The sequence below is a fragment of the Chiloscyllium plagiosum genome, unplaced genomic scaffold, assembly GCF_037043375.1.
Source record: "Chiloscyllium plagiosum isolate Xiang-an unplaced genomic scaffold, Cpla_swu_hap1 HiC_scaffold_27, whole genome shotgun sequence".
Lineage (NCBI taxonomy): Eukaryota > Metazoa > Chordata > Chondrichthyes > Orectolobiformes > Hemiscylliidae > Chiloscyllium > Chiloscyllium plagiosum.
Window position 1 is genome coordinate 34,547,768 of NW_028270165.1, and position 25,800 is coordinate 34,573,567.

At 46.7% G+C, this 25,800-nt stretch overlaps 1 protein-coding gene across 1 annotated transcript in view; it reads left to right on the forward strand.

Annotated features, from left to right (window-relative positions):
* LOC148143556 (uncharacterized) overlaps positions 1-25,800 on the forward strand; it is a 188,550-nt gene that overhangs the window by 42,747 nt on the left and 120,003 nt on the right. Inside the window, exon 2 of the mRNA XM_087975239.1 lies at positions 15,395-16,832. Within this exon, the coding sequence (XP_087831365.1) occupies positions 15,395-16,832 (1,438 nt within the window). The remainder of the gene's footprint in view (positions 1-15,394; positions 16,833-25,800) is intronic.

The following is a 25,800-nucleotide window of genomic DNA, read 5'->3' on the forward strand; positions in this document are numbered from 1 at the left end:
TCCGATAACAGACCCTTGGAGAAAGTTCACAATCAAAGTTGTTCATGTTCCCCGCATTAACGTAACTGAGACCTCTCACCCCAAGGGTTTCAGAGATAGAGAGAGCAGAAGAGCGAATGGACTCTACCCGCCCCCCGCCCTACACCCCGTCCCATCCCCCAAAACAACGTGCAAGTAGAAATGAAATGGTTTAATTATCCACCAGTGGAGGTAGTCCAGTTCCTGGGGATGAGACAAAGTGGGCATTCTGCCCCGGGGACAGAATGACAAGCAGATGTTCTGGAAACGCTTTGCTGCTTGCAATTCTTGCAGCAATGTGGAATGTACTTCACACTGAGCAAGTTTCAGCTGGCTCAGAGTCTCCGATGTACATTGCTGTGTTTGCCGCCAGCTCAGAGAGAGAACAATAGGAAGGACGTAGGAGTGAATAACGATCCGCGTGAGAGGGCGAATAACTGTTAATGGAGACTGTTAGCGGCTAACAATACGTAGTGTGTCATAGCAGACGAGGTGGTAACAAGGAGTCGTTTGTGTGATAGGGGTCAAGGACATGGGGGAGTTCAGGCCCTAAAGTTATGGAACTCGATATTGAAGACCGGAGGGCTGTAAGGTCTCCAAGTGGAAAATGAGGTGTTGTTCTTTCATCTGGAGCGAGAACACTGCTGCAAGCCTGAGACAGAGATGTTGGCCAGGGAACAGGGTGATGTGTTAAAGTGGCAGGCAACCGCAAGGCCAGGGCCTTTTTCCTGCGGGCAGAACCGGGATGTTCTCCGAAGCAGTCACCCAGTTTATGCTTCATGCTACATTGGGGAAATGACACTGTGAGCAGCGAATGCAGTGGACTAGGTTGTGGCAAAAGTGCTGCTTCACCTGGCAGGTATGTTTGAGCCCTTGGATATTCAGGAGGGAGCAGGTAAATGGGCAGGTGTTACACATTCGGCGGTTGCAGGGGAAAGTGCCTTGGCACTATGGGAGGTGGGTGTGGGGTGTTGCGAGTGAAGCAAGAGTGGAACCGAGGTGGAACCTCTGGCACAACGGGTGCGTGTTGGAACCATAACCCAGCTGAGAAAGCATTCTCTCCTATTCACTCAATGTCGTCTTTAGCAGCTTTCCGGTATAACAGCGCTCTGTTCTGCACCTCGCCTTCTCATCTGCTGCCGAAAATAGCTTGGACATAAATATTTCCCAGTGATATACTGGCCCAATGTGCACAGTCGAGTTGATACACTCGTGGAGGTTTGCGTGGTCTTCTCCTGTTCTCTGTACCCTATGTTGAGGAGGGCAATGCTTGTCACTGGCCACTCGGGTGTCAGAGAAAAGTTTCGAAACAAAATGGTTGAATTATCTGCCAGTGGAGAGAGCCCGGTTCCCGGGGACGGGACAAACAGCAGCAGGGAGACTGAATGAGAAGCAGCTGTTCGGGAAACTCTTTGCCGCTTGCAATTCTCAGAGCAATCTCAAATGTATTTTATACTGAGCAAGTCTCAGGTCGCGCAAGCGGTGTGGGCGGTTCGCTGTGTGCTGGCTCTCTGGCTCGTTGGTCTAGGCGTATGATTCTCACTTTGGATCCTTTCCAGTGCCGAGTTGCGAGAGGTCCCGGATGAGCCCGCGTTTTTTAACTTGACTTGTGCAAAACTGCCTGATTAAGTTTCTCAAAAAACGCCTTCGTGAAACGAGGTTGGGCTGTCTGGAGTACGAATGAGGCAGAAAACAGGGAAGTGAAATAGTTGGAGATGGTGTTCAACAAGTTGACGTGAGTGGTGCGGTGTTTGAGGAATGTCAACAATCAAGGGAGATTGGAAAATTGGAACAGCTCTCCTCGGAGAACCGAACTTTTCCAAGTCATGAGGGACCAAGAAACAGGAAATAATGTTGTGAAAATGCTCCCACACCTGAAAGGATCTACAACGATTCGGCAGAATTTTAAAGTCACGAGGAAAAGAAGTAAAAGTGACATTAGGAAGAACGTTTTCGTTACAGGGAGTGGTTAGGGTCAGTAAGTCCCTGTCTGTCATTGACAAAGAGGAAGGTTCAGTGGACACAAAAGGGAATTCGGTGGTCACGTTCAGATGTGCAGATTTACGCTGAGAAGGCGAGAGAATGAAACGAATAGAGACACACGTTTACCTCAGTGTAGAACCAGCAGAGCGAAGGTGGGCCGCATGGCCTCCGTCTGCGCTGTGACACATGTTGTGATTCAGTGTGAAATCACAGTTCGACCAACAGAATGTGGGAATTTAGAAATAAGTTTATATTTACACAGCCTCCATACGTCTGCGAAACAGCATATTACACGGCAGCAGTGGAGGTCTTTGACATCAGGCTCGAACGTGCCTGCCGCGTGCCAGACGAAAACCTGAAGTGTTCTGTGGAAGGGGCATAGCGTGCTGGGCCCATAACCCAGAGGTCGATGGATCGAAACCATCCTCTGCTATTGTTCAAAGTCGCCTCGAGCTGCTTTCCTTTGGATCGGTGCTCTCTTCTGCAAGTTGTGGAGGAGGATCATAAGACACAAAATATATAAGAAAAGATTATAGTGTCATGTAACATAAATGTTATATTGAAGAAACCTAGATTGCTGTTCAGCCTTTCATCTTTTAAAACGGGTTGTAGATTTCGGTTCATTAATCTGTAAATCCCAGAACTTTTTAAATGTCACATTCTCTAGGTAACTTTAGGTTCTATAAAAGGAGGTGACACCTCAGGTCAGACAATGCATGAACGCTGTGAGGGTAGGGTCTATCTGTATCCTAATCTTGAGTGAGACTGGTTCTATTTCCAAATATATAATCCTGCAAACGCAGATTCATCCAAAGACTTCGATATGTGAGCGCATGCATGAGAGAGAGCGTGTGTGTGCGTGTGCGTGTGCATGCTGGGTACTGTGTGTGTTTGTGTGTGTGATGGAGTATAAGCATGAGAGATGGTGTGTGCGTAGGTTTGAGTGTGGGGATGTATTACTGTGTGTCTGAGAGAGAGCATGTCTATCAGAGAAGGTCTGCATGAGCGTGTGAGTACGTAAGAGAGTGTGCTTGTGTGTGAGAGAGTGTATTGTGTAGCCTGGTCTCCTGTAGTGTGCCATGAACCCAGGGTCTCGGCTGAGGTCATTCTCATGTGTTCTAAACTTGGCTATCAACCTCTGCTCGGCCACTAGATCAAAGACGGCTGAGGCACGAGAAAGGACGGGCGGGGACACTGGTGGTGGTGGATAAGGGAGAGAAATGGAGAGGGGACAGAGGTTGGGGAGTAGAGAATGACTGGGGTTCAGAGGGTTGGGGAGAGAATCGGGGTGCAGTGTGAAGAGGGGAGAAAGGGCGGGGGCAGTGGGTGGGGAGAAAATGGACAAGGGGCAGAATGGGAAGCGAGAGACAGCACAAATCCCACCTTCCCCAGGACTGGTGTCAGTGTCTCACGAACTGGAACCCACTCGTCCCACAGCAGATTTGGGGCAACCATTTCTCAATATAAGCATGGCTAAGGCATATCATCCCTGCAGGCCATTCACACCGACCTTCCCAACAGCATCCCACCCAGACCCACTCGATTACGCTACAGCCCTGCAGTTCCCCATGGCTATTTCCTGATGAAGGGTTTTGCCCAAAACGTCGATTCTCCTGCTCCTCAGATGCTGCCTGACCTGCTGTGCTTTTCCAGCACCACACTCTCGACCCTAATTTCCAGCATCTGCAGTCCTCACTTTCGCCCTGTAAGGGGTGAATGTTCTATGCCTAGTCTTTTAAATCTTTTAAAATCTTTTCCCCTCACCCTAAACCTATACCCTCTAGTTTTGGAATATCTCTACCCTGGGCAAAAGACAAAATGCCAAAGGAATAACATGTCGAGGCACAGGGAAAAAAAAACATTTCGACAAAAAATTGCTTTGGTATTTTTCTCTCGTATTCGCATTTGGACACTTAAAATTTGTGGAGGTGCCCGTGTTGGACGGGGGTGTACGAAGTTAAAAATCACACAACACCAGGTTACAGTCCAATAGACTTGTTTGGAAGCACTAGCTTTCGGAGCGCTGCTCCCCCATCAGGCGGTTGTGGAGTATACGAACATAAATTCTGTGTCTTACGATCTTATACTCCACAACCACCTGATGGAGGAGCAGCGCTGTGAAAGCTAGTGCTTCTAAATAAGTCTGTTGGACTATAACCAGGTGTTTTGTGATTTTTGACTTTAAAATTTGTAATAAATTCCTGCACACTGAGCATGCTCCGCGTTGTCAGCAAGCACTGCGCATGACCGCCATGGTCAGCAAAGCACTGCGCATATTCCTTGGTGCCCGCAGAAACTGCGCGTCAGCTCCTTTCCATGGACCAATGGATAACCTTGGAGGACCGGAAGGAGACTGGTCCTCCAGCCAATCAGAGCCGGCCATTGTCGAAATATGTCGGTTGGACCGTGAGCTCTGAAGCTGCTGCTGCACCTTTCTCTGTGAACTTCACCCCAGATTGTAACTTCCTTCCTCTGTCTAACTTTTGTGAGTACAACAGTCTGTTTCTCACCACTTTTTCCATTTTTTGTTTCATTCTGGGGTTCAATTGTTAACTTGCAGCAACTGAAAGGAAAGAGTGAATCGAGGGAGGGGACAGACTCTGAAAAAGTTGATCCAGGTCTGTCTCAATTTACAAACACATGGCAAATGCAGTGACACAATCTATAGCTTTTGATGTTAAAAAAAAAGCGCAGAGTGGAGGCGCATTGTTTAAATGGTGATATGTTGAGATGTGATGAAAGTGAGATGCTGGAGATCAGAGTTGAAAAGTGTGGCACTGGAAAACCACAGCAGGTTAGGCAGCAACTGAGGAGGAGGAGAGTCAATGTTTTGGGCAGGAACCCTTCATCAGGAATGATGTGTGGATGGACAAAGGGGCCTCAGCGTCCTTCTACACCAGTCGATGCCAGTTGTCAGACAGGAGCAGCAAGCAATCAGCAAGGCAAGTGGTTTATGAGCAAGAGGAATTGAGTTCAGAAGTGGGGATGTCTTCCTGCAGTTAGGTCAGTCATTGAATGTATTCAAGGCTGAGTTCATTTGACTTTGAAGAACAAAGAAGTGATGGGTATTTAGGGGAGGTAAGAAAATGGTTTTAAGACCAGGATAGAACAGTTACAGAGTCATACCGCACAGAAACAAACCATTAAGTCCAACTAGTCCATGCTGACTGTGTTCTGAAACTAAACTAGTCCCACCTGCCAGTGTTTGGCCCAGACTCTCTGAACCTTTCCTATTACAATTGCAACATTTAAGAGGCATTTGGATGGTTATATGAATAGGAAGGGTTTGGAGGGATATGGGCCGGGTGCTGGCAGGTGGGATTAGATTGGGTTGGGATATCTAGTCGGCATGGATGGGTTGGACCGAAGGGTCTGTTTCCATGCTGTACATCTCTATGAATCTATGTACTTATCCAATGTCTTTTAAACACTGTAACTGTACCTGCATCCACCACCTGCTCTGGACATTGATACCACATGAGAACCATTCTCTGTCTTAAAATAAAAAGGTGCCCCTCATGTCTTTCTAAAATATTTCTCCTCTCATCTTCAACGTTTGCTCCCTAACCTTGAAACACCCATCCCAGGGAAAGAATACCTGCTGTTCCCATCTTTGATATCCCTGAAGATTTTATAATCCTCTCTAAGGTCATCTCTCAACCTCCGATGCTGCAGTGAAAAAAATCCCACCCTGACCACCTAGATGCCGGTATACTTATATCCAGTTATGAACTGTTCAATGCTGGTGCCGACTGGAAAGACCAAATGACGTATTCCTGCTCCCAATTCTCATACTCTGTGTCCAGGACAGCAAGCGACCATATGACATAGGTGCAGAAATTCGGTCATTCAGCCCATCAGATCTACTCCACCATTCAATCACAACTGATATGTTTCTCAACCCCATTTTGAAATTTTGATTTTGGAAAGGCAGATCAGGGAAGGATCTGCAAAGTTAATGGGGAGTGTTGTTGACCAAAGATACCTTGGAGTGCTGGTTCATAGTTTCTTGAAAGTGGAGTCGCAGGTCGACAGGATAGTGAAGGAGGTGTTTGGTATGCTTTCCTTTATAGGTCAGTGCATTTCAGTACAGATGTTGGGAGGTCATGTTGCCCCCGTACTGGACATTGATTAGGCGACTTTTGGAATACTGCGTTCAGTTCTGGTTACCCTGCTACAGGAAAAGTGTTGTGAACCTTTGAAAGGGTTTGGCAAAGATTTACAAGGCTATTGCCAGAGTTGGAGGGTTTGAGTTATAGGGAGAGGTTGAATAGGCCGGGGCTGTTTTCCCTGGAGCATTGGAGGCTGAGGGGTGACTTTACAGAAGTTCATATGGAGCATGGATAGGGTGAATAGCCAAAAACATTTCCACATAGTAGGGAAGTCCAAAACTAGAGGGCATAGATTTGAGGTGAGAGGGGAAAGATTTAAAAGGAACCTTATGGACAACTTTCTCACACAGAGAGTGATGCAAGCATGGACTGAGCTGCCAGAGGAAGTGGTGGAGGCTGGTATAATTTCAGCATTTTAAATGGCATCTGGTAACAGGGTGAATTGAGAGGGATATAGGCTAAGTGCTGACAAATGTGACTATGTTAATTTGGGATATCTGGTCAGCACAGACAATTTGGACTGAAGGAAAGCAGAAGTATTGTTGTGAAGACTGGAATTTCAGAGCAGCTTTCAAAGATATTTTGTCCTTACTGGGAGCAGAAGCTACAATGAAATCTTTCATTTGAGAGACAGCAACTGAGTAAGTGAGGACATCCAGGATTTTGATGGAATGTGGAACTTGTTGCAATGTGGGGTTGAAGTGTTTTAAGTAAAGTATCCTGAACAGGAATCCTAGTGAAGGGTTAGGTGGGTTTTTGTTTTAAACTGCTCATTTCTTTCAGCCCCCAAAAATGTACTTCCAATGCTGTGCATCAGAAGGAGCGGTGAATCAGTAACTGGTATCATCAGAAGCCTTACGGTTTTCAGTATTGCAGGTATTGCTTGTTGCATCAACATTGTAAAGGTTACTGGCAGCAGTGGGAGGTGTGGGCTGTATTCACTGGAAGCGATGAAGCAGTTAGATAACACACGTATAAGAGGGCAGGGTGGGACTTGTCTTTCAATTTGCAGAAGTTGGGAGGTTCTGGGAGCTGTGGTTCTGGGCAAACACAACTGCAGTAAATCATAGAAACCCTACAGTGTGGAAGGAGGCCATTCAACCCATCAAGTCCACATTGACCCATCGAACAACTTGCCACCCAGACCCACCCTATCTCGTCGTTTCTGCTGGTGGGTTAGACTAGGTAACAAGACTATAGGGATAGATTTAAGGCAGACCCGGAGGGACTACGTCTCCTGGAGAGTGGTGAATCTATGGAATTCTTTGCCCAAGGAAGCAATAGAAGCAGGCATATTAAAGACACAGTTCGATGGGATTTTGGATGGTAGGTGAATTTAGGGTAGTCAGGATAATGCAAGTAAGTGGAGCTGAGATAATGGATAGATCAGCCATGATCTTAAAGAATGGCGGAGCAGGCTCGATGGGCCAAATGGCCTCTTTCTGCACTGCAGGGATTTTATGATTGCTTCATATGGTGTATATCAGATATTCGCTGTTGTACAAGCTGCATGGCTATGATTTTTCACCTTCTAATATAGCAATGGAATTACATCCCGTATTTCTTGTATTCATTTTTATTTTAACAGGTCAGCAGGACGTCTTTCAGCAACTTTACTGGCTTTCTTTCCTGAAGCAGCCTTGACATTTCATTTTCATATCCTTCATTCAGCTCCATTTCCAGCACCTTTGTAGGAAGGTTGTTCCAGGTCATTGTCACCTAAATGAAGTTTTCCTCTTTATATACTTAATGCTATCTGGCTGAATGAGGGTTTTCAGGTTTCTGTGTCATGGATAATATATGATCAGCAGGTATCTGGCAATCTAAGGAATTGTCACCGAAGTTATGTTCATTTGACTGTACTGACCGTGACTTATTTCATGGTTTCTTTTGCGGGAAGACATGGGGAAAGAAATCTGAAACCAAAAGATACATCAGCTTCTGACAGAGTCACTTGATTCATTGGGACTTGAATATCAGCAGCCATTCCAGTCGAGAAGAAATGTTTGCTTCTGTCTGCTTGGACACTGGTGTGGCAGGAAGAATACTGATACACCCGAATGAGGGAGATTCAGTGCGGTGACTGTGAAAAGTACAGGACTTCACACCATTTACTCAGCTTGGAGGATCAAAGAGGCCGTTCACTTGCTCTCTGTGTGGGAAGGGCTTCACCTGCTCCTCCCACCTGCAGAGACATCAGTGAGGTCACCTCCCATCGCAGGGGGATTGAAGGAGCTTCGGCCGAGTGCCATTCTCGACTGCATTAATAACCCAGTTCTGGGGACTCCCGGGTTTGAATCTCACCATAGCAGATGGCGGATTTGGAGTTCAGTCAGAAATCTGGAGTTCAGAATCTCATTATGAAACCATTTTCGGGGAACAAACACCCCAATCTGATTCACTTATGCTTTAGGGGAGGAAACTGCCGTTGTGGGAAAGGATTCACTCAGTCGTCCCAGCTGCATCCTTTCCCTGGCCTATATGTGACTCCAGACCCACAGCAGTGTGGTTGATTCTTGACAGCCCATCTGCAAATGCGCGGGGGGAATCTTACTTGCATACAGGCTATGAGTTGCAATTGCTGAGTGAAGCAATACTTCCTCCAGGCTAAGGCTGCACCAAGGGTCGAATTACAAAGGAACAACTCAGCTGACCAATAATGAAGGAAGTGGGATGCAGGAGAGTGTGTGTGTATGTGTGTGTGTGTGTATGTGTATGTGTGAGTTTCAATAAAAAGTTACTTTTTGTGCACTTTTTTGCTGGGACGATCTGAAGCTGCAACAAAGTTGCGTCCCAACAAAAGTTACCTGAACTTACCGTCGGACTCAAACATTGAAGGCTATGAGATCCAACAGGTTTTTCTTTTAAAGCTGCTAATTTCTTTCAATCTCCGGCACGAGGTTTCCAATGTCTTATATCAGAAGGAGCAGTCAATGTGTAGCTCGTATTATTAGAATTGTACATTTTTCAGGACTGATGGTTCATTGTTTCCTCAGCATTGTAAAGTTTACTGGCAGCAATGGGAGGGGTGGGCTGTTTTCACTGGAAACAAAGTTAAAATCCAGTTACAGTCCAACAGGTTTATTTGGAAGCACTAGCTTTCGGAGTGTTGCTCCTTCGTCAGGTAACTGTACAGCAGGATCATAAGACACCGAATTTGTAGCAAAATGATATATTGAACAAACCTCGACTGCTTTTAAGTGTTTCATCTTTAGAATGGGTTGCAGGTTTCAGTTCATTAGTATGTAAATCCCAAAACTTCTTTTAAGTCACAGTCTCGAGATAACTTCAGGTTTTACAAAGAGGTGCCATCTCAGCTCAGACAATGCATGAAAGATGTGAGGTTCGAGTCTGTCTTGAGTCATACTGGTTCTGTTTCCAAAGTAGGAATTTATAAAATATTACATGGATTGACTGTCTGCAGATTGTGCACTTTTTGAGCAAAATAGAATGAATCTACAAACATAATTCTGCAAATGCAAATTCATCCCATGGTCTTATCTATGTGTGCATGCATGAGAGTGAGTGAGTGTGTGCTTCCCGGTGAGTCTGGCTGAGAGAGTGCGTGTTTGCGTGTGTGCATGCTTGGTAAAGTGAGAGTGTGCAGGAGTATAAGTCTGTGAGAGAATGTGTGTGTGGGTGAGAGTGTGGGTGGGTACATGTGTTGTGCATCTGAAAGAGCGCGTATATCTGAGAGAGTGGCTGCATGAGTATGTGAGAATGTATGGCTGTGTGTGAGAGACAGAGAGACAGAATGTGTACAGTGTAGTGGGGTCCCCTGTAATGTAACATAAACCCAAGGTCCTGGTGAAGGCCGTCCTCATGGGTTCCAAACTTGGCTATCAGTCTCGCCCGGCCACTAAAAATGATTAAGCAGTTACACAATAGACACGGGAGAGGGCAGGGTGAGACTTGTCTTTCGATTTGCAAGAGGTGGAAGGCTCTGGATGATGTGATCCAGGGCCACCACAACTTGGAGGACCTTCGGCTCAGAGAGGTGGAGCTGGAAGCCAGTTTGCTGACATGCTGGGAGGGCAAGGCGGAAAGTTAATCAGATGTTTTTTATTCTGGGAGATGGTCTTTCCCTCCATACAGAGTCTTCTGATGGGGTCAGTGGACAGGGTCAGGAGGGTGTGAGCCCAGGTCAGGCAGGCAAAGGGGATCTGGGAGAGGGCTGCAGGGGGGAGGAGCTAACTGTGGGGTGGTGGGAGTAAGAACAACGTTAGGGAGGGGGAGGTAAGGGACAGAATAATGACGGGGATTGCCTCCGTTCTCTGCAGTTGGCAGCAGAAGCACAGATGGTATCGGAATCTGGTGCCAGGATTCAGGAACTGATGCGTTCAGGGCTGGAGAAGTGGGAAAGGGAGGTGCAATGGGTGTGGTCCAACGATGTCAGCAGGACACAGCCTCTGCTGAGGGCGCATGAGAAGTTAAAAGCTGCAAAGACAAAGCAGAACCTCAAAGCACTGGGTGGGATGGTGGCTCAGTGGTTAGCAATGCTGCTTAATAACGCCAGGAGCCTGGGTTTGATTCCATCCTTGGGTGACTGTCTGTGTGAAGTTTGGCATGTTCTCCCCCTTGTGTCTGTGTTGGTCACCTCTGGGTGTTCTGGCTTCCTCCCACAGTCCAAAGATCTGCACTTTAGGGTAGATCCGGTGTGCTAAAGTGTGCAGGTGAGTTTGCATCGTTTAGGATGACCATGTTAGTTTCGGTTCCTTCATTTGTAAATCCCAGAACTTTTTTTAAACTTACTTTCTCAAGATAGCTTTTAACAATAGGTGTCATCTCAGCTCAGAAGGTGAGACATTAAAGTCTGTCTGTATCCCAATGTTAGGTCAGACTGATTCTATTTCTAAAGTGGGAGTTACAGAATCTTACATGGATTTATGCAGTTTTTGAGTAATTCGGAATAGAATGGACTTCTGCAAGGAAGTGTATAAACAACTGACCAGGAACACGACAGGCAACTACCAGCTGATCTGGGGCCTTGGAGGGAGGTGAGGGGTAAAGCCCCAAAAGAAACTTGCATATCCGCCACAGATTCACCTGCACCTCCACACACATCATCTATTGCATCCTCTGCACCCGATGTGGCCTCCTCTATATTGGGGAGACAGGCCGCCTACTTGCGGAGCGTTTCAGAGAACATCTCTGGGACATACGGACCAACCAATCCAACCACCCTGTGGCTCAACACTTCAACTCCCCCTCCCACTCCAGCAAGGATATGCAGGTCTTTGGACTCCTCCATCGCCAGACCACAACAACACGACGGTTGGAGGAAGAGCGCCTCATCTTCCGCCTAGGAACCCTCCAACCACAAGGGATGAACTCGGATTTCACCAGTTTCCTCATTTCCCCTCCCCCCACCTTGCCTCAGTCAAATCCATCGAACTCAGCACCACCTTCCTAACCTGCAATCTTCTTCCTGACCTCTCCGCCCCCACCCCAGTCTGACCTATCACCCTCACCTTGACCTCTTTCCACCTATCGCATTTCCGACGCCCCTCCCCCAAGTCCCTCCTCTCTACCTTTTATCTTAGCCTGCTGGACAAACTTTCCTCATTCCTGAAGAAGGGCTTATGCCCGAAACGTCGATTCTCCTGTTCCCTGGATGCTGGCTGACCTGCTGCGCTTTTCCAGCAACACATTTTCAGCTCTGATCTCCAGCATCTGCAGACATCACTTTCTCCTCAAATGATTTGATGCTTTGGAGTACAAAATCAAAAAAAAATGTTGAACAGTTACAGGAGAACTGCCAAAAGACCAACAAATGTAGGCTGCTAGTGAGAACTCAGAGGCACCTGTCCAGAGAAGGAGTCTGCACAGAGAAAAAACATCGACACCGACCTGGAGAGCAAATCTACAGAGGAAGATACAAAGAGAAGATTTAACAGCTTGCTGGTTTTGAAGTTTGAGTCTTTCGGTAAATCTTAATCAAGGGTTTTTATTGGACTGGTATCATACAGGGGAAGGTAGAAGATAGGTTAGAGACAGGAGTTGTAAATAGTTGTTAATTAATTATTCTCCGTTAGACTTTAATAAATAAAGTTGTTAATTTTAACTTTAAATACTGACCTTTGGGAATAGTTTCTTGGTTCTTGAATTTTCACAGATTACCACATGGGTTAAACCTTCTCTCTGTTGCTGGTTTAAATTAGGTGGGGGAGGTTGCACCCAGTGTTGTAAAATTTGGGGGCTTTCGTCCAAGATTTGAACTGGTTCAGACAGATTTGAATAGATTTGGCGGTACTAAAAATCCCAGCAGATTTAAACACTTGCAAGTAAGTGTCCTAGATCATTAAATAAAACTTTAAATAGTGACTTTTAGAAACAGTTCCTTACCTCTTGAATTTTCACATTACCATCTGGGGTAAATCTTTTTTGGGTTTAAATTAGTGGGGGGTGCAGTCTGTGTCATAACAGTTCTGACGATGTAGAAATAGAGTAGTGGAGCATGGAAACAATTTGTTTGTTCCGTGCCAATCATATATCCTAAATTAATCTAGGCCCATTTGCCAGCTCTTGGCCCATATCCCTCCAAACCTTCCTGTTCATATACCCATCCAGATGCCTTTTGAATATTGTAATTGTACCAGCTTCCACCACTTCCTCTGGGAGCTCATTCAATCCACGCACCACCCGCTGCCTGAAATAGTTGCCCTTTAGATCCCTTTTAATCCTTTCCCCTCTCACCCTAATATAAATCAATTGCTGCTTTTTCTGAACAGGCTCAGTGGTTAGCACTGCTGCCTTATAGCGCTCGGCACCCGGGTTTGATCCTGGTCTCGGGCAACTGTCTGAGTGGAGTTTGCACCTTCTCTGCATGGGATTCCTTTGGTGCTCCGGTTTCTTCCCACAATCCAAAGATGTGCAGGTTTGGAGAGGGCACTTGAGGGGAATTAACTTTCACACTTTTTTTCTACTCCTTAGGTCCCTTTTAAATCTTTCCCATCTCACCCTCAACCTATACCCTCCAGTTTGGGAGTCCCCTACCCTGAGGAAAAGATGAGTAGTCAAATAAAATGCAAAAGGAATAAAATGTGGAGCCGCAGGATAAATATAAAATGTCGCTCCAGCCTTTCTTGTCTCCGAGTGTCATTTGGGCACAAAATCTGTCAGTCACACCAGCAACTTCACAGAGCATCTTGCGCATGCTCTTCGGTGACAACACACACTGCGCATGTTCGCCAGTGTCAGCAAAACCTGCGCGTGCTCCTGGTTGTCCGCGGAATCTGCGCGTGATCTTCTTTTGTTGGGCCAATAGGAAGCCCTGGAGGACCGGAAGGAGCGTGGTCCTCCTGCTAATCAGAGACAAGCCGATTGTGTTTCTCTCTCTCGCCTTCAATCTCAATTTATGGAGGGGGCAGATGCTGGAAAAATTGGGCCAGGTCTGTGTCTCAGTTGGCAAACTCATGGAAAATGCAGTACCACGATGTGAAGTGATAGCATTCCCTGTGGGGGGTGGGGAGGGAAAGCAGAAAGGAGATGCATTGTTTTAATGTTGACATATTGGGATGTGGAGAAAGTGAGGACTGCAAATGTTGGAGATCAGAGTCAAAAAGTGTGGTGCTCGAAAAGCACAGCAGATGAGGCAGCATCCGAGGAGCAGGAGAGTCAGCGTTACTGACACGAGCCCTTCATCAGGAATGTGTATAAAGGGGCCTCAGCGTCCTTCCATACCAGTTAATGCCAGTTGTGAGATAGGTGCAGCAAGCAATGAGCAAAGCAGGTGTTATCTTAGCAAGAGGAATTGAGTCCAGAAGTGGGGATGTCTTCCTGCAGTTATGGGATCATTGAATATATTCAAGGCTGAGTTCATCTGATTTGGAACAACAAAGAAGTGGATGTTTATGGGGGAAGGCAAGAAAATGGTTTTCAGACCATTGCAGAACAGTTACCGAGTCAAACAGCACAGAAACAGTCCCTTCAGTCCAACTACTCCATGCTATGTTCTCAAACTAATCTAATCCCACCTGCCAGTGTTTGGCCTATATCCCTCTGTCACAAAGCTGGTCCTTTCACTAAAAGCTGGTCCTTCTTCTCAAGGATGCTGTGTCCTTGTTTTTTTCCAGAAGGGTGGTTAAAAAAACCTGGGCTCCGAAGCGACTCGTTTAGTACAGAGACGAAAAATGGTATTGGGAGGCATTTTTGGTTATATGTGAACAGATGAGACTTGAGGCCAAAGCTTTTATGTTTTAGAAGTGACCTGTACAATGAAAGGGGAGTGGTCAGTCCTGAAAGCTGAAGTCTCGTTTGGGTGAGTTAAGCAGTGGACTATGTGGAGAAAGGCTGCTAACACTGTCTCCTTCTGCCCTTCAAACTTCAATCGTAAGCCTCTGTTTCAGTTTTACTTTGTTTAAGGGGTTTGTTTTTTTGGTACTGTTGTGTTCAAGCATTGCGAAGAGTGTTAAGAGTTTCTCCACAGCTTGTACTGTACTTAATAAAGTTTGGTTGTTCACAGAAGTTGGCGTATTGCAGTGTAAGAAGCTCAAGCAAAAGAACTTAACAAAGGAACCTAAGGGATAAGTCTTTCATGCAGAAAGTGGCGTGTATAAGGAAAGAGCTGTCAGAGGAAGTGGTGGGTGCTGGTACAGTGGCATCTGGATGGGTATACGATTAGGAAGGGTTTAGACAATATGGGCAAAAATGCTGGCAAATCGGCCGAGATTAGGTTAGGTTATCTGGAAGGGTGCTACATATCTCTATCACTCTGGCTAGCCACTAACATTTGCCACATCTATATGTACAGTTTCTCTCTGGTGTCAGTGTCAATGCCTTGATATTCTTAACCGGACTGGCAGTGATGACTTTTATAATCTTTTCTTACAGACTATCTGAAGACAGAAGTTTCAAGTTAACAGATAAAGGACTTATGTCCAAAATGTTGATTCTCCTGCTTCTCTGATGCTGCTTGCCATGCTGCGCTTTTCCAGTGACGCAGTTTTTGACTCTGACTCTCCAGTGTCTCCAGTCCTCACTTTCACGTCAATGTCTGACAGTTACTCAATCCATCAGGACCGCAACAATTTTCAACTATGATTCTGTGAGAAGGAGCAAAGCTTTCTTTTTGGTTTCTGTTTGAGTACGGGGGCACTGGTTGAAAGACCCTACTGTTGCAGCGCACTGAGTGTGGAGCCTGAAACAACTCTACTGCCTGGAAAGAAGAATTCATGGCAGGGTTGTACACGTGTGTGTGCAGCTGAAGCTTCGGCCATGGAGAAACCCGAGGAAACACGCCCTGTTGAGAAACCATGGAATTGTGGCGACTGCGGGAAGAGCTTCCGTGTCCCATCTGTCCTGGCGGCTCATCAGTGCAATCACATTGGGAAGAGGCCGTTCTCCTGCCCCGAGCGGGAGAAGGGCTTTACTAGCTCCTGTGTCTTGCTGGCCCACCAGCATATACACACTGGTGAGAGGCTCTTCAGTTGCCACGAATGCGGGAAAGCCTTCAGCAATTCCTCCAACCTGCTGAAGCACTGGCGAGTCCACACGGGGGAGAGGCCATTCAGCTGCCCCGAATGCGGGAAGGCCTTCAGCGACGACTCCAAACTGCTGAGGCACCGGCGGGTCCACACGGGGGAGAGGCCCTTCAGCTGCCCAGAGTGCGGGAAGGCCTTCAGCAATTCCTCCAACCTGCTGGCCCATCAGTGGGTCCACACGGGGGAGAGGCCCTTCAGCTGCCCAGAGTGCGGGAAGGCCTTAAGCAATTCCTCCGACCTGCTGAGACACCAGCAAATCCACACGGGGGAGAGACCCTTCAGCTGCCCAGAGTGTGGGAAGGCCTTCACTAAATCCTCCGACCTGCTGGCTCATCAGCGGGTCCACACGGGGGAGAGGCCCTTCAGCTGCCCAGAGTGTGAGAAGGCCTTCATCAATTCCTCCAACCTGCTGAAGCACCAGCGAGTCCACACGGGGGAGAGGCCATTCAGCTGCCCCGAATGCGGGAAGGCCTTCAGTGACGACTCCAACCTGCTGAAGCACCGGCGGGTCCACACGGGGGAGAGGCCCTTCAGCTGCCTAGAGTGCGGGAAGGCCTTCAGCAATTCCTCCGACCTGCTGAGTCACCAGCGAATCCACACGGGGGAGAGGCCCTTCAGCTGCCCAGAGTGTGGGAAGGCCTTCAGTAAATCGTCCGACCTGCTGGCCCATCAGCGGGTCCACACGGGGGAGAGGCCCTTCAGCTGCCCAGAGTGTGGGAGGTCCTTCAGTAAGTCCTCCAACCTGCTGGCCCATCAGCAGGTCCATACGGGGGAGAGGCCCTTCAGCTGCACAGAGTGTGGGAAGGCCTTCAGTAAGTCCTCCAACCTGGCCCATCAGCGGGTCCACACGGGGGAGAGGCCCTTCAGCTGCCCAGAGTGCAGGAAGGCCTTCAGCAAGTCCTTCAACCTGCTGAGACACCGGCAAATCCACATGGGGGAGAGGCCTTTCGCCTGCTCTGAGTGTGCTAAGGCCTTCAGCAATTCCTCTGACCTGTTGTCCCACCAGCGGGTCCACACCAGGGAAAGGCCATTCAGCTGCCCCGAGTGTGGGAAGGGGTTCACCTGCTCCTCCAAACTGCTGGCCCACCAATGGGTCCACACCGGGGAGAGGCCGTTTGCCTGCCCTGACTGCGGGCGGAAGTTCACATCGTCCTGCAACTTGCGGAGGCACCAGCGGGGGCAACAGTGCATCCAACAATCAGATTCCACCAGTGACACTGCAATGGGTCACCCCCAGGGCTGAACCTCCTGCCCATTCTGACAGTGGGTGCAGTGAGCTTTTTTTGTTTTGTGCTGGACTTACCTCCCCCCCACCCACACAAGCCCACCTACGTGGCTCAGGGGTGGCATGGTGACTCAGTGGTTAGTACCACTACCTCACGATGCTGACCTGGGTTCAATTCCACCCTCGGGATGACAGTCTGTGTGTAGCTTTCACGATGCCCCCTCCTCCCCCACGTCTGTATGGGTTTCCTCTGAGTGCTCTGGTTCCTTCCCCTAGTCTAAAGGTGTGCAGGTCAGGATGGATTGGCCCATCTAAATTGTCCCATAGTGTTCAGGGATGTGTAGGTGTGGTGCATTAGTTGGGGTAAATGTAGAGGAATAGGGATAGGGGAATGGGTCTGGCTGGGTTACTCTGCGGAGGGCCAGTGTGGACTTGTTGGGCCAAAGGACCTGTTTCCATACTGTAGGGAATCTAATCTTAAAAAAAATTCCTTCAAGCAATATTGATAAAATATGCCGAGTTGGACAAAGTACCCCGTCAAGTTTGAGACAAACCCAGAGTTAAAGAAGTCGGAAGTCACATGACACCATGTTACAGTGCAACAAGTTTATTTGAAATCACAAGCTTTAGGAGCATTGCTCTTTCATGAGTGCTGCTCCTTCATCACTTCATCTGGTGCCGTGTGACTTCTGACTTTGTCCACCCCAATTCAACACCAGCACCTCCGCATCAGAGTTGACAAATGAGATTGGATTTTATTCGGCCTGATTGTGAGATGTTCATTTGGAAACTCAAAACTGTCGTACCGATAAAGAGATGCGAATCATAGAATCCTACAGCAGGAGACAGGCCCGTCGGCCCAACATGGTCCACACCGACCAAACTGTCCATCAACACTAAGCCCATTTCCCTGCACTTGGTCCATTTCCTTCCATACCTTTCCTATCCACGTATTTCTCCAAATGCCTTTTAAATGTTGTTAATCGACCCACCTCAACCACTTCCGCTGGCATTTCATTCCATATGTGTACCACCGTCTGCGTAAAAAGAAACATTGCCCCTCACATTCCCTTTTATTCTTTTTCCTCTAACCTTAAACTGATGCCCTCTCGCCCTCACTTCCCCAACCCCAGGGTAAACGTCTGAGTGCATTCACCCTCTACGATCTCTTCACTTCTGTAAGGGCCTCTCTCAGTCTCTAATGCTCTAAATAAAAATATCTTAGCTTGTCCAACCTCTCCCTTTTACACAGACCCTTGAATCCTGGTAACATCCTTGTATATGTCTTCAGCACTCTTCCAAGTTTAATAACATATTTGTTATAGACACTGCCCCGTTGACCTATTTTGTTGGAAATATAGGACCTAATCCAACTGGATAATCTGGCTGATGGGGCAGGAAACCACTTCCTTACTTGAGAGACAAGTCTCCTGGAGAGAACTGGCTGGCTGACTGATCTACTGACCCTCACAGTGCGCAACTGCCTTCAGTTATCTGGAGGGAGTCTACAGATGGTGCTTGAAACCTTTATCATCTTTGGGATGGATCCCCATTCATTACGTGCTATGGAGTCATGCTGCCTGGAAACAGACCCTTCAGACCAACCAGTCCATGATCCCCAACTAAACTAGTGCCACCCATCTGCTCCTGGCCTGTATCCAGTTTGTTAATAGTTTTGTTCATTTGTTCACGTGAGAGTTGGATAAATAAATTGCTGATTGTTGATTTTAAAGCATTGGGGATTTATTCTTCTCACTAGAGCAGGTTACACCACTTTTAATGCTAATTTTACAGATTATTGGGCGACACAGTCCTCTGGGTGTTTCTGTTTGAGAAAGGTGGTGCTGTCAGCCTTCGCTTTATAAGAGTATTGACGTGATGTACTGCTGAATGCAATGCAGTCAACATGAATCCCAGCCTCTCACTGTGGTTGTGGGTGAATCGCCTTAATTTGGCTCTTAACTCAGAAACTGCACACAATTAACTGCTGAAACAATGATTAACACTTTATTGTATGTAGCAACCAAACATAAAACTCAAGTAACCAAGTTCAACCTCACTCACAACTTGGCTATCACCCAATTGATGACAGAATTTAACTGAGTTTCCCCCAACAGTATCTGTCTCTGGAAGTGTCCAGGGATTCAGTGCAGCATTCTTCTTCCAAGTACTGCTGCTGCATCTTTCTGAGGTTGAATTCTGGTGGAGATTCCTCGCTTTCAAATCTGTGGTGTGATGCTTCTTTAGATTCTAACACCACATCTCCACACTTCTGGAGATCTCCGGTCTGTAGCTTACCTTCTTATCCTCGAGGTTTCGTGGTTTGTTTGGTACAGCCTTTCCTGCAAAAAACCCCTTTACGTCAGGGCCTTCCTTCCACAGACAAACTTAATTGTCCTTTTGTCATGAGCTTATTAAACACTTAGCTCATCTGTCCCAGGAAACAGCTTGTTGTTTTGCGTCCTTCTTCCCAGGGATGGTTAACTAGCAGAAATTAGGCCATTCAGCCCATTGAGTCTGCTCCACTATTTAATCATGGCTGATACGTTTCTCAACCCAATTCTCCCCGTAACCCTTGATACTTAAGAATGATTGAGTCTGCTCCACCATTCAATGGGCTGAATGGCCTAATTTCTGCCTCTGAGGTCTTCTGATGTAGCAGTTTCTCAGTGGACCTTTTGTTTCTTTGTCCAGAAAGAATTCCTGCGGACTCAGGGAATTTGGAAAGTTCTGCAGTTTACAGGACCACACCACATTCCCCTCTGCCTCCTCCTGAGATACTGGCAATTCCCAGTATCCTTTGGTATCCCTGAAAACAATCGAGGTGTCTGGAAATCTCTGATGCTTCTCTGGAACAAAAGAATTATGGGGAGAAAATTCAGAAATCTGATGTGCAAAGAGACTATGGAGTTCTACTCCAGGATTCTCTCAAGGTAAACTTGCAGGTTGAGTCAGTAGTTGGGGAGGCAAATCCAATGAAGGCATTTATTTTGATCAGACTTGAATACAAAAGCAGGGATGTATTTCTGAGGCTCTGTAAGGCTCCGGTCAGGCCACAATTGGAGTACTGTATGTAGATTTGGTCCCCATATCTCAGGAAGGATGTACTGGCCCTGGAACATGTTCAGAGGAGGTTCACAAGAATGATCCAGGAATGAAAAATTTTACATATGAAGAACATTAGAGGATTCTAGGTTTATACATCATGTAGTTCAGAAGGATGAGAGGGGATCTAATTGAAACCTACAGAATAATGAACGGCGTGGATGTTGGGAAGATGTTTCCATTCGGAGGAGAGACGAGAACCTGAGGGCTCAGCCTTCACGTCAAGGGAAGACCCTTTAGAACAGAGGGAAGAGAAACTTCTTAAGCCAGAGTGTAGTGAGTCTATGGAATTCACCGCCACAGAAGGCTACAGAGGCCAAGTTACTGAATATATTTAAGACTGAGATAGATAGGTTCTTGAGTATCAAGGGATTCAAGGGTTACAGGGAGAATGGGGTTGAGAAACGTATCAGCCATGATTGAATGGCAAAGCTGACTCAATGGGCTGAATGGCCTAATTTCTACTCCTATGGTCTTATGATATGCTGATGTGTGGAAGGGTGAGGAGGGGGGAAAAAAAGAGATGAAGAGAGAAAGACAGTCAAGGCGAAGCTCGATAGAGACAAAGGAAATATAAGAATTGTATGATAAATGGCAGAACACATAGGAGCACTGGCATACAGAGGGATCTGGGCATATAGATCTGTGGAAGTGGTAATGCAGGTGGGCACGGTGATCAAGAAGGCACACAGCACGCTTCCTTGAGTGTAAGAGTTACGTTACAGCTGTTTATTCTGGCCACATTCGGAATATTGTGTGCAGTTCTGGTCACGGTGCTACTGGAAGGATGTGGGTGCTCTGGTAGAGGGTACAGGCAAGGTTCACCAGGAAAGTGCCTAGTCTGGAGGGCCCTCGTTATGAGCAGAGGAGGCATAAACCTGGATTGTTTTCTTTGGAAAAACAGAGGCTGAGAGGAGACCTCGACAAAATGCTGAGATACACAGATTGGCTGGACAGGGGTGGCAGGATAGCTCAGTGGTTCGCACTGACGCCTCACAGTGCCAGAGACCTGCGTTCGATTTTAGTCTCAGGCAACTATCTGTGTGGAGTTGGCACATTGTCCCTGCAACCCACCTCCCGTGTCTGTGTGGGCTTCCTCCGGGTGCTCGGGCTTCCTCCTACAATCCAAACTTGTATAGGTTAGGGTGGATTAGCGATGCTAAATTACCCATAGCGTCCAGGGAGAGGCAGGATAAGTTGGATTGTCTGAGTGTAAATTGCCCAATGTTCAGGGATGTGTAAGTTCGGTGCATTAGTCAGGAGTAAATGTAGATAATGGGGGTAAGAAAACGAGTCTCGATGTGTTAATCTTTCGAGGGCCAGTGTTTACTTGTTGGGCTAAATGGTTTGTTTCCATGCTGGAGGGATTCTATGATAGTCAGAGGCGTTTTTTTCCCTCCAAAGTAGAAAGGTCAACTAAAAGAGGTTCAAGGACTGTTTGGGGGAAAAGTGGTGGGGGTGGGGAATTTACACAGAGGGGTGGTGGGTTTCTGGAACGCACTGCCAGTGGAGGTAATGGAAGCAGGCACCTTAACAACGTTTAAGGTGTATCTTGATAGACGCATGAAGGGGAGGTGAATAGAGGAACAGAAGCCACACATGGGCAATAAATAGCAGGTCTAAGTAAGAATTAAGAAATAGCACAAGCTTGAGGGGGTCTGTGTGCCTAAAGCAAGTGAGGAGGGCCTGTGACTGCGCTGTATTGTATTGATACAGCTTTCCCCCACTATTTGAAAGTAGAGTGTTCCTTTCATAAGCCGAAATGGCCTAAAGCGAAGAAGCAATTACCAAGAATTAATTTATATTATGCCTTTCTTTGTAAAAGCGACAATCCTCTTCGGATTTCTTTCGGTTTGTGAGAACAGGTATTAATGTAGGTCTTTTGTTAAAGTGAAGTAGTGTAAAGTGAACTTTCGAAAAGTGGGGGATATCTTTATGCTGATGGAGGGGAGATGGGGGAGCAATGAAGAGGGGTGGATGTAGGCTCAGGTGCAGAATAATAAACACTGAGACACCAATTGAGCAGCCCAGACTGGCTCTGTGCTGGAGACTCAATGGGATAGAGACAAATGTATCTATTTCAGGTATACCTGCAGTATGCTCCATCCAGGATAAAAAAAAAATGTCCTTCATCTGCTTCAGCATACAGGGCAGATGAGCAGTTTCTCCCCAATGTGGACGAGGAGGTGATGCGACTGAGTGAAGCCTTTCCTGTTCTGAATGCAGGTGAATGGCCGCTGCCCGGTATATAAATGCTGATGAATATCGGGCAGGCGGGGAAGGGAAACCGTTCCTACACTCCCTGCATTTTCATGATTTCTCCATGGTGCAGGTGTCCTCGTATTTCTCCAGGTTCAACAATCAGTTGAAACTCGCTCACACTTACAGCATAGGTGTGGTGTTACTGGTGAACCCTCTGATAATTGGAGAACTCTGTAAAACATGTTCCAGTCACTACTCTGGTGTGTGGGTATGTAAGACTCTGTGAGTTTCCAGTCACACTGATATTTAAAACCTAACAAAGCAGACAGACCTTCTCCCCTTTGTTTTCAAGGCCATCTATATCCAAGTCCTGGTGAATCAAGCGATTGTCAGACTTCGATGTGATGTTTGGTCTGAGATTTCTGCCTCCAAATTCTTCTCTTGTAATATTCCTGTGGAAAGAGATTGCGAAGGTCATCGCTGTCAGTCCACAATAGAAAATCAGAACACACATTTCTAGTTTCTGTGGATCATTCTTTCCTCTCTTAATACCCAAGATCTTTGTGCTGATCTATACGTAAATGTATACAGCAGGGTAATGTGGTGGATTGCATACTCCAGGAAGAGTTCACTCAAATTGCTGAATGGACATCTATCATGTGGTATTGACGTTCTTACTGAAGATATACAATATGCTGCAGTGCAATATTATGAGCCCAGAAACCACTGCAAATCAGGCTTTTAGAGCCATAAACATTCCATTAAATATGGAACATATACCCCAGACTTATCTGTCTTATATTAACGCATGGTTGTCTTACATTTCCAGAAGACTCAGATTTAAGTTTTAAGTGTGACTTTTTGTAAAAGAAGACGTCGTTTTGGACTCCTTCCATGCCATACTGACTCTATTACTGGAAATACATCCATACTACACCGGGATTCATGGATCAATGACGTGAGGCTTATCTTTACCCTCTTATAATTTTCTGTTGCATAAATGTTTCGATGAATGCCAACGCTTTTCACCAGTCATACAGTCAGAGACATAAAGCACAGAAACAGATCCTTCAATCTAACTTGTCCATGCCGACCGGATATCCAAAATTAGTCTAGTTCCATTTGCCATCACTTGGTCCATATCCCTCTGAACCCTTCCTTTGCTTATAACCATCCAGATGCCTCCACCACTTCCTCCGCAGCTCATTCCATACACGCTTCACCCTCTGCAAAAAAAAGGTTGACTGCAAGGTTCCTTTTAAATTTTCCCCCTCTCGCCCTAAACCTATGCCCTCTAGTTCCGCACTCCCCCTATCCCAGGGAAAAGACCTTGTCTATTCACCCCATCCACACTCAAGTTTTTATAAACCTCTTTAAAAACACACACTCAGCCTGCGATGCTCGAGGGAAAACAGCCCCATCTTATTCAGCCTCTCCTTGTGGTTCAAACCCTCCTACCCTGGCAACAGCCTTGTGACTCTTCTCTGAATCCTTTCAAGTTTCACAACATCCTGCCTACAGGAGGGAGACCAGGATTGCACACAATATTTCAGAAGAAGCCGACTGAAACTGACTTTTGCAGAGTCTGCTCCCTGCTTGTATTCATACTGCCTCCCGTTGTTGCAAGTGAACAGTGCTTCCCCCTTTCTCTCTCCCTCCCAGGATAAGGAATGGAAAGGGGGAGACATTGCTTCATTCCCAGATTTTGCCCAGAAGAGCCCCCCTATTGGCTGAATGCGCAAGTTGGACGGTGAGCTTCTGAAGCTACTGCTGCTCCTCTCTTTCTGAATGAAGGTTGAGCTTCACTCCAGACTGCAACTCCCTTTCTCTGTCCAAACATCTGTGAGCACAGCACATTTTTGTTGAAATAAGGCATATTTCCTGAATGTTACAATTAAAGGGGTGTCTTCCCCCGGATATTGCAAGGGATGGTAAGTCAGAGAAGGACCACGCCTTGTGTTGTGTGGCTCGTGTGACAGTTGCAACAGGATGTCCCAACTCCTATGCTCAATTCAAAGTTTGAGAGAAGATTTGTAGCTCGGGTGCTCATTGTTGTGGTTCTGTTCACCGAGCTGGGAATTTTTGTTGCAGACGTTTCATCTCCTGTCTAGGTGATATCCTCAGTGCTTGGGAGCCTCTTGTGATGCGCTTCTGTGATGTTTCCTCCAGCATTTATAGTGGTTTGTCTCTGCCGCTTCCGGTTGTCAGTTCCAACTGTCTGCTGCAGTGGCCAGTATATTGGGTCCAGGTCAATGTGTTTGTTGATAGAATCTGTGGATGAGTGCCATGCCAGAGAACAGCCAGGGAATTCCTAGAGGCATGGCCTCGAGGCATTTTTCCAGCACCACATTTTTCAACTCTGGATCTGGGACGAGGTGTGTGGTGTGGGGGGAGGGGAGGGGAAATAAGGAAACTGGTGAAATCTACATTGATCCTATGTAGTTGGTGGGTCCCAAGGCAGAAGACAAGATGTTCTTCCTCCAAGCGTCAGGTAGCTAGAGCTTGGAGAGGAAGGCACCAGAGTACTTGCGTGTCCTTGACGGATTGGGAGGGGGAGTTAAAGCGTTCAGCCACAAGGCGGTGGGGTCGTTTCGATTTGGCGTCCCACAGCTGTTCCCTGAAATGTTCTGCAAGTTGGCGTCCAGTCTCCCCACTGTGGCAGAGACCACATCGAGAGCAAGGGACATATAAATAAATCTTATAAACAAATTGTACAAATTTTAGCCTGCCAGGGTTATTTTCTTTAATTAAGTTAAAGAAAATTTTAATTAAATTGGGTGACTACATGAAACGGTTTGTTGGTCAGACTCAAATCATCATCCTCAAATGAGACAATGCCATTAATATCAGTGAACTGCTTTTTTTGTTAGAACCACAAGTTCTTGATTTATTTTCACAACTTATTGGTATTCACATCTGCACATTCAATGTCAAACTCTGACATCAGAAATGACATGACACCATTAATTTTTTTCTTACAGTAATTCAACAAACCAGTTAATAACACACAGTGAACACCAAGTCTCATTAATATGAAATTAAATTTGACCAAAAAAAAAAGTAAAATCAAGATGAGAGATAACAAATGGGGGAAGAGCAGAAGGCAAGAAATGCAACATCATAGAAGGTGCTCCTCCAGGGAGTGTATTTTAACAACTACAACTGCTCAATATAAACAAACACTCTGACATGATCCTCCGGTTTTAATGTAAACCATAGCCCCATACAGTAGGTACCATTTAAATAAGTTAATAGATACAAGCCTTGAGCAAATCCAGCCTCCAGCCGGACCCCCCGCTTCTTGGAGCTCGGACCTTCCTCCAGCTCCGGGGGGTTGTTGAGCTCCTGGGCTCCGGCCGCCGCCGAAGAAGCCGCGGGTGCTGGCTCTCTCTCTTCCACCACCGACATTTTTAATTTGTTTTCTCGTTCACCCGGTAACCGTCACCTCCCCCTTCCCGGGCCCCGGGAATTATACACAAATAAACAATAAACCCCACCGGGGACTGTCTCCTTTTCTTCACAACTTTTGTTTGAAATGTTCTGGCTTTAATTTGAAATGTATTTTAAAGGTATTTTCTGAGGTAAACGGTGCCTGTCTGCCCCCCTCCCTCCGTCAGAAACCGCCCGCTGAGTCGATGACAAAACCGCAGCCTCGCGCCACCATCTTTGTTTT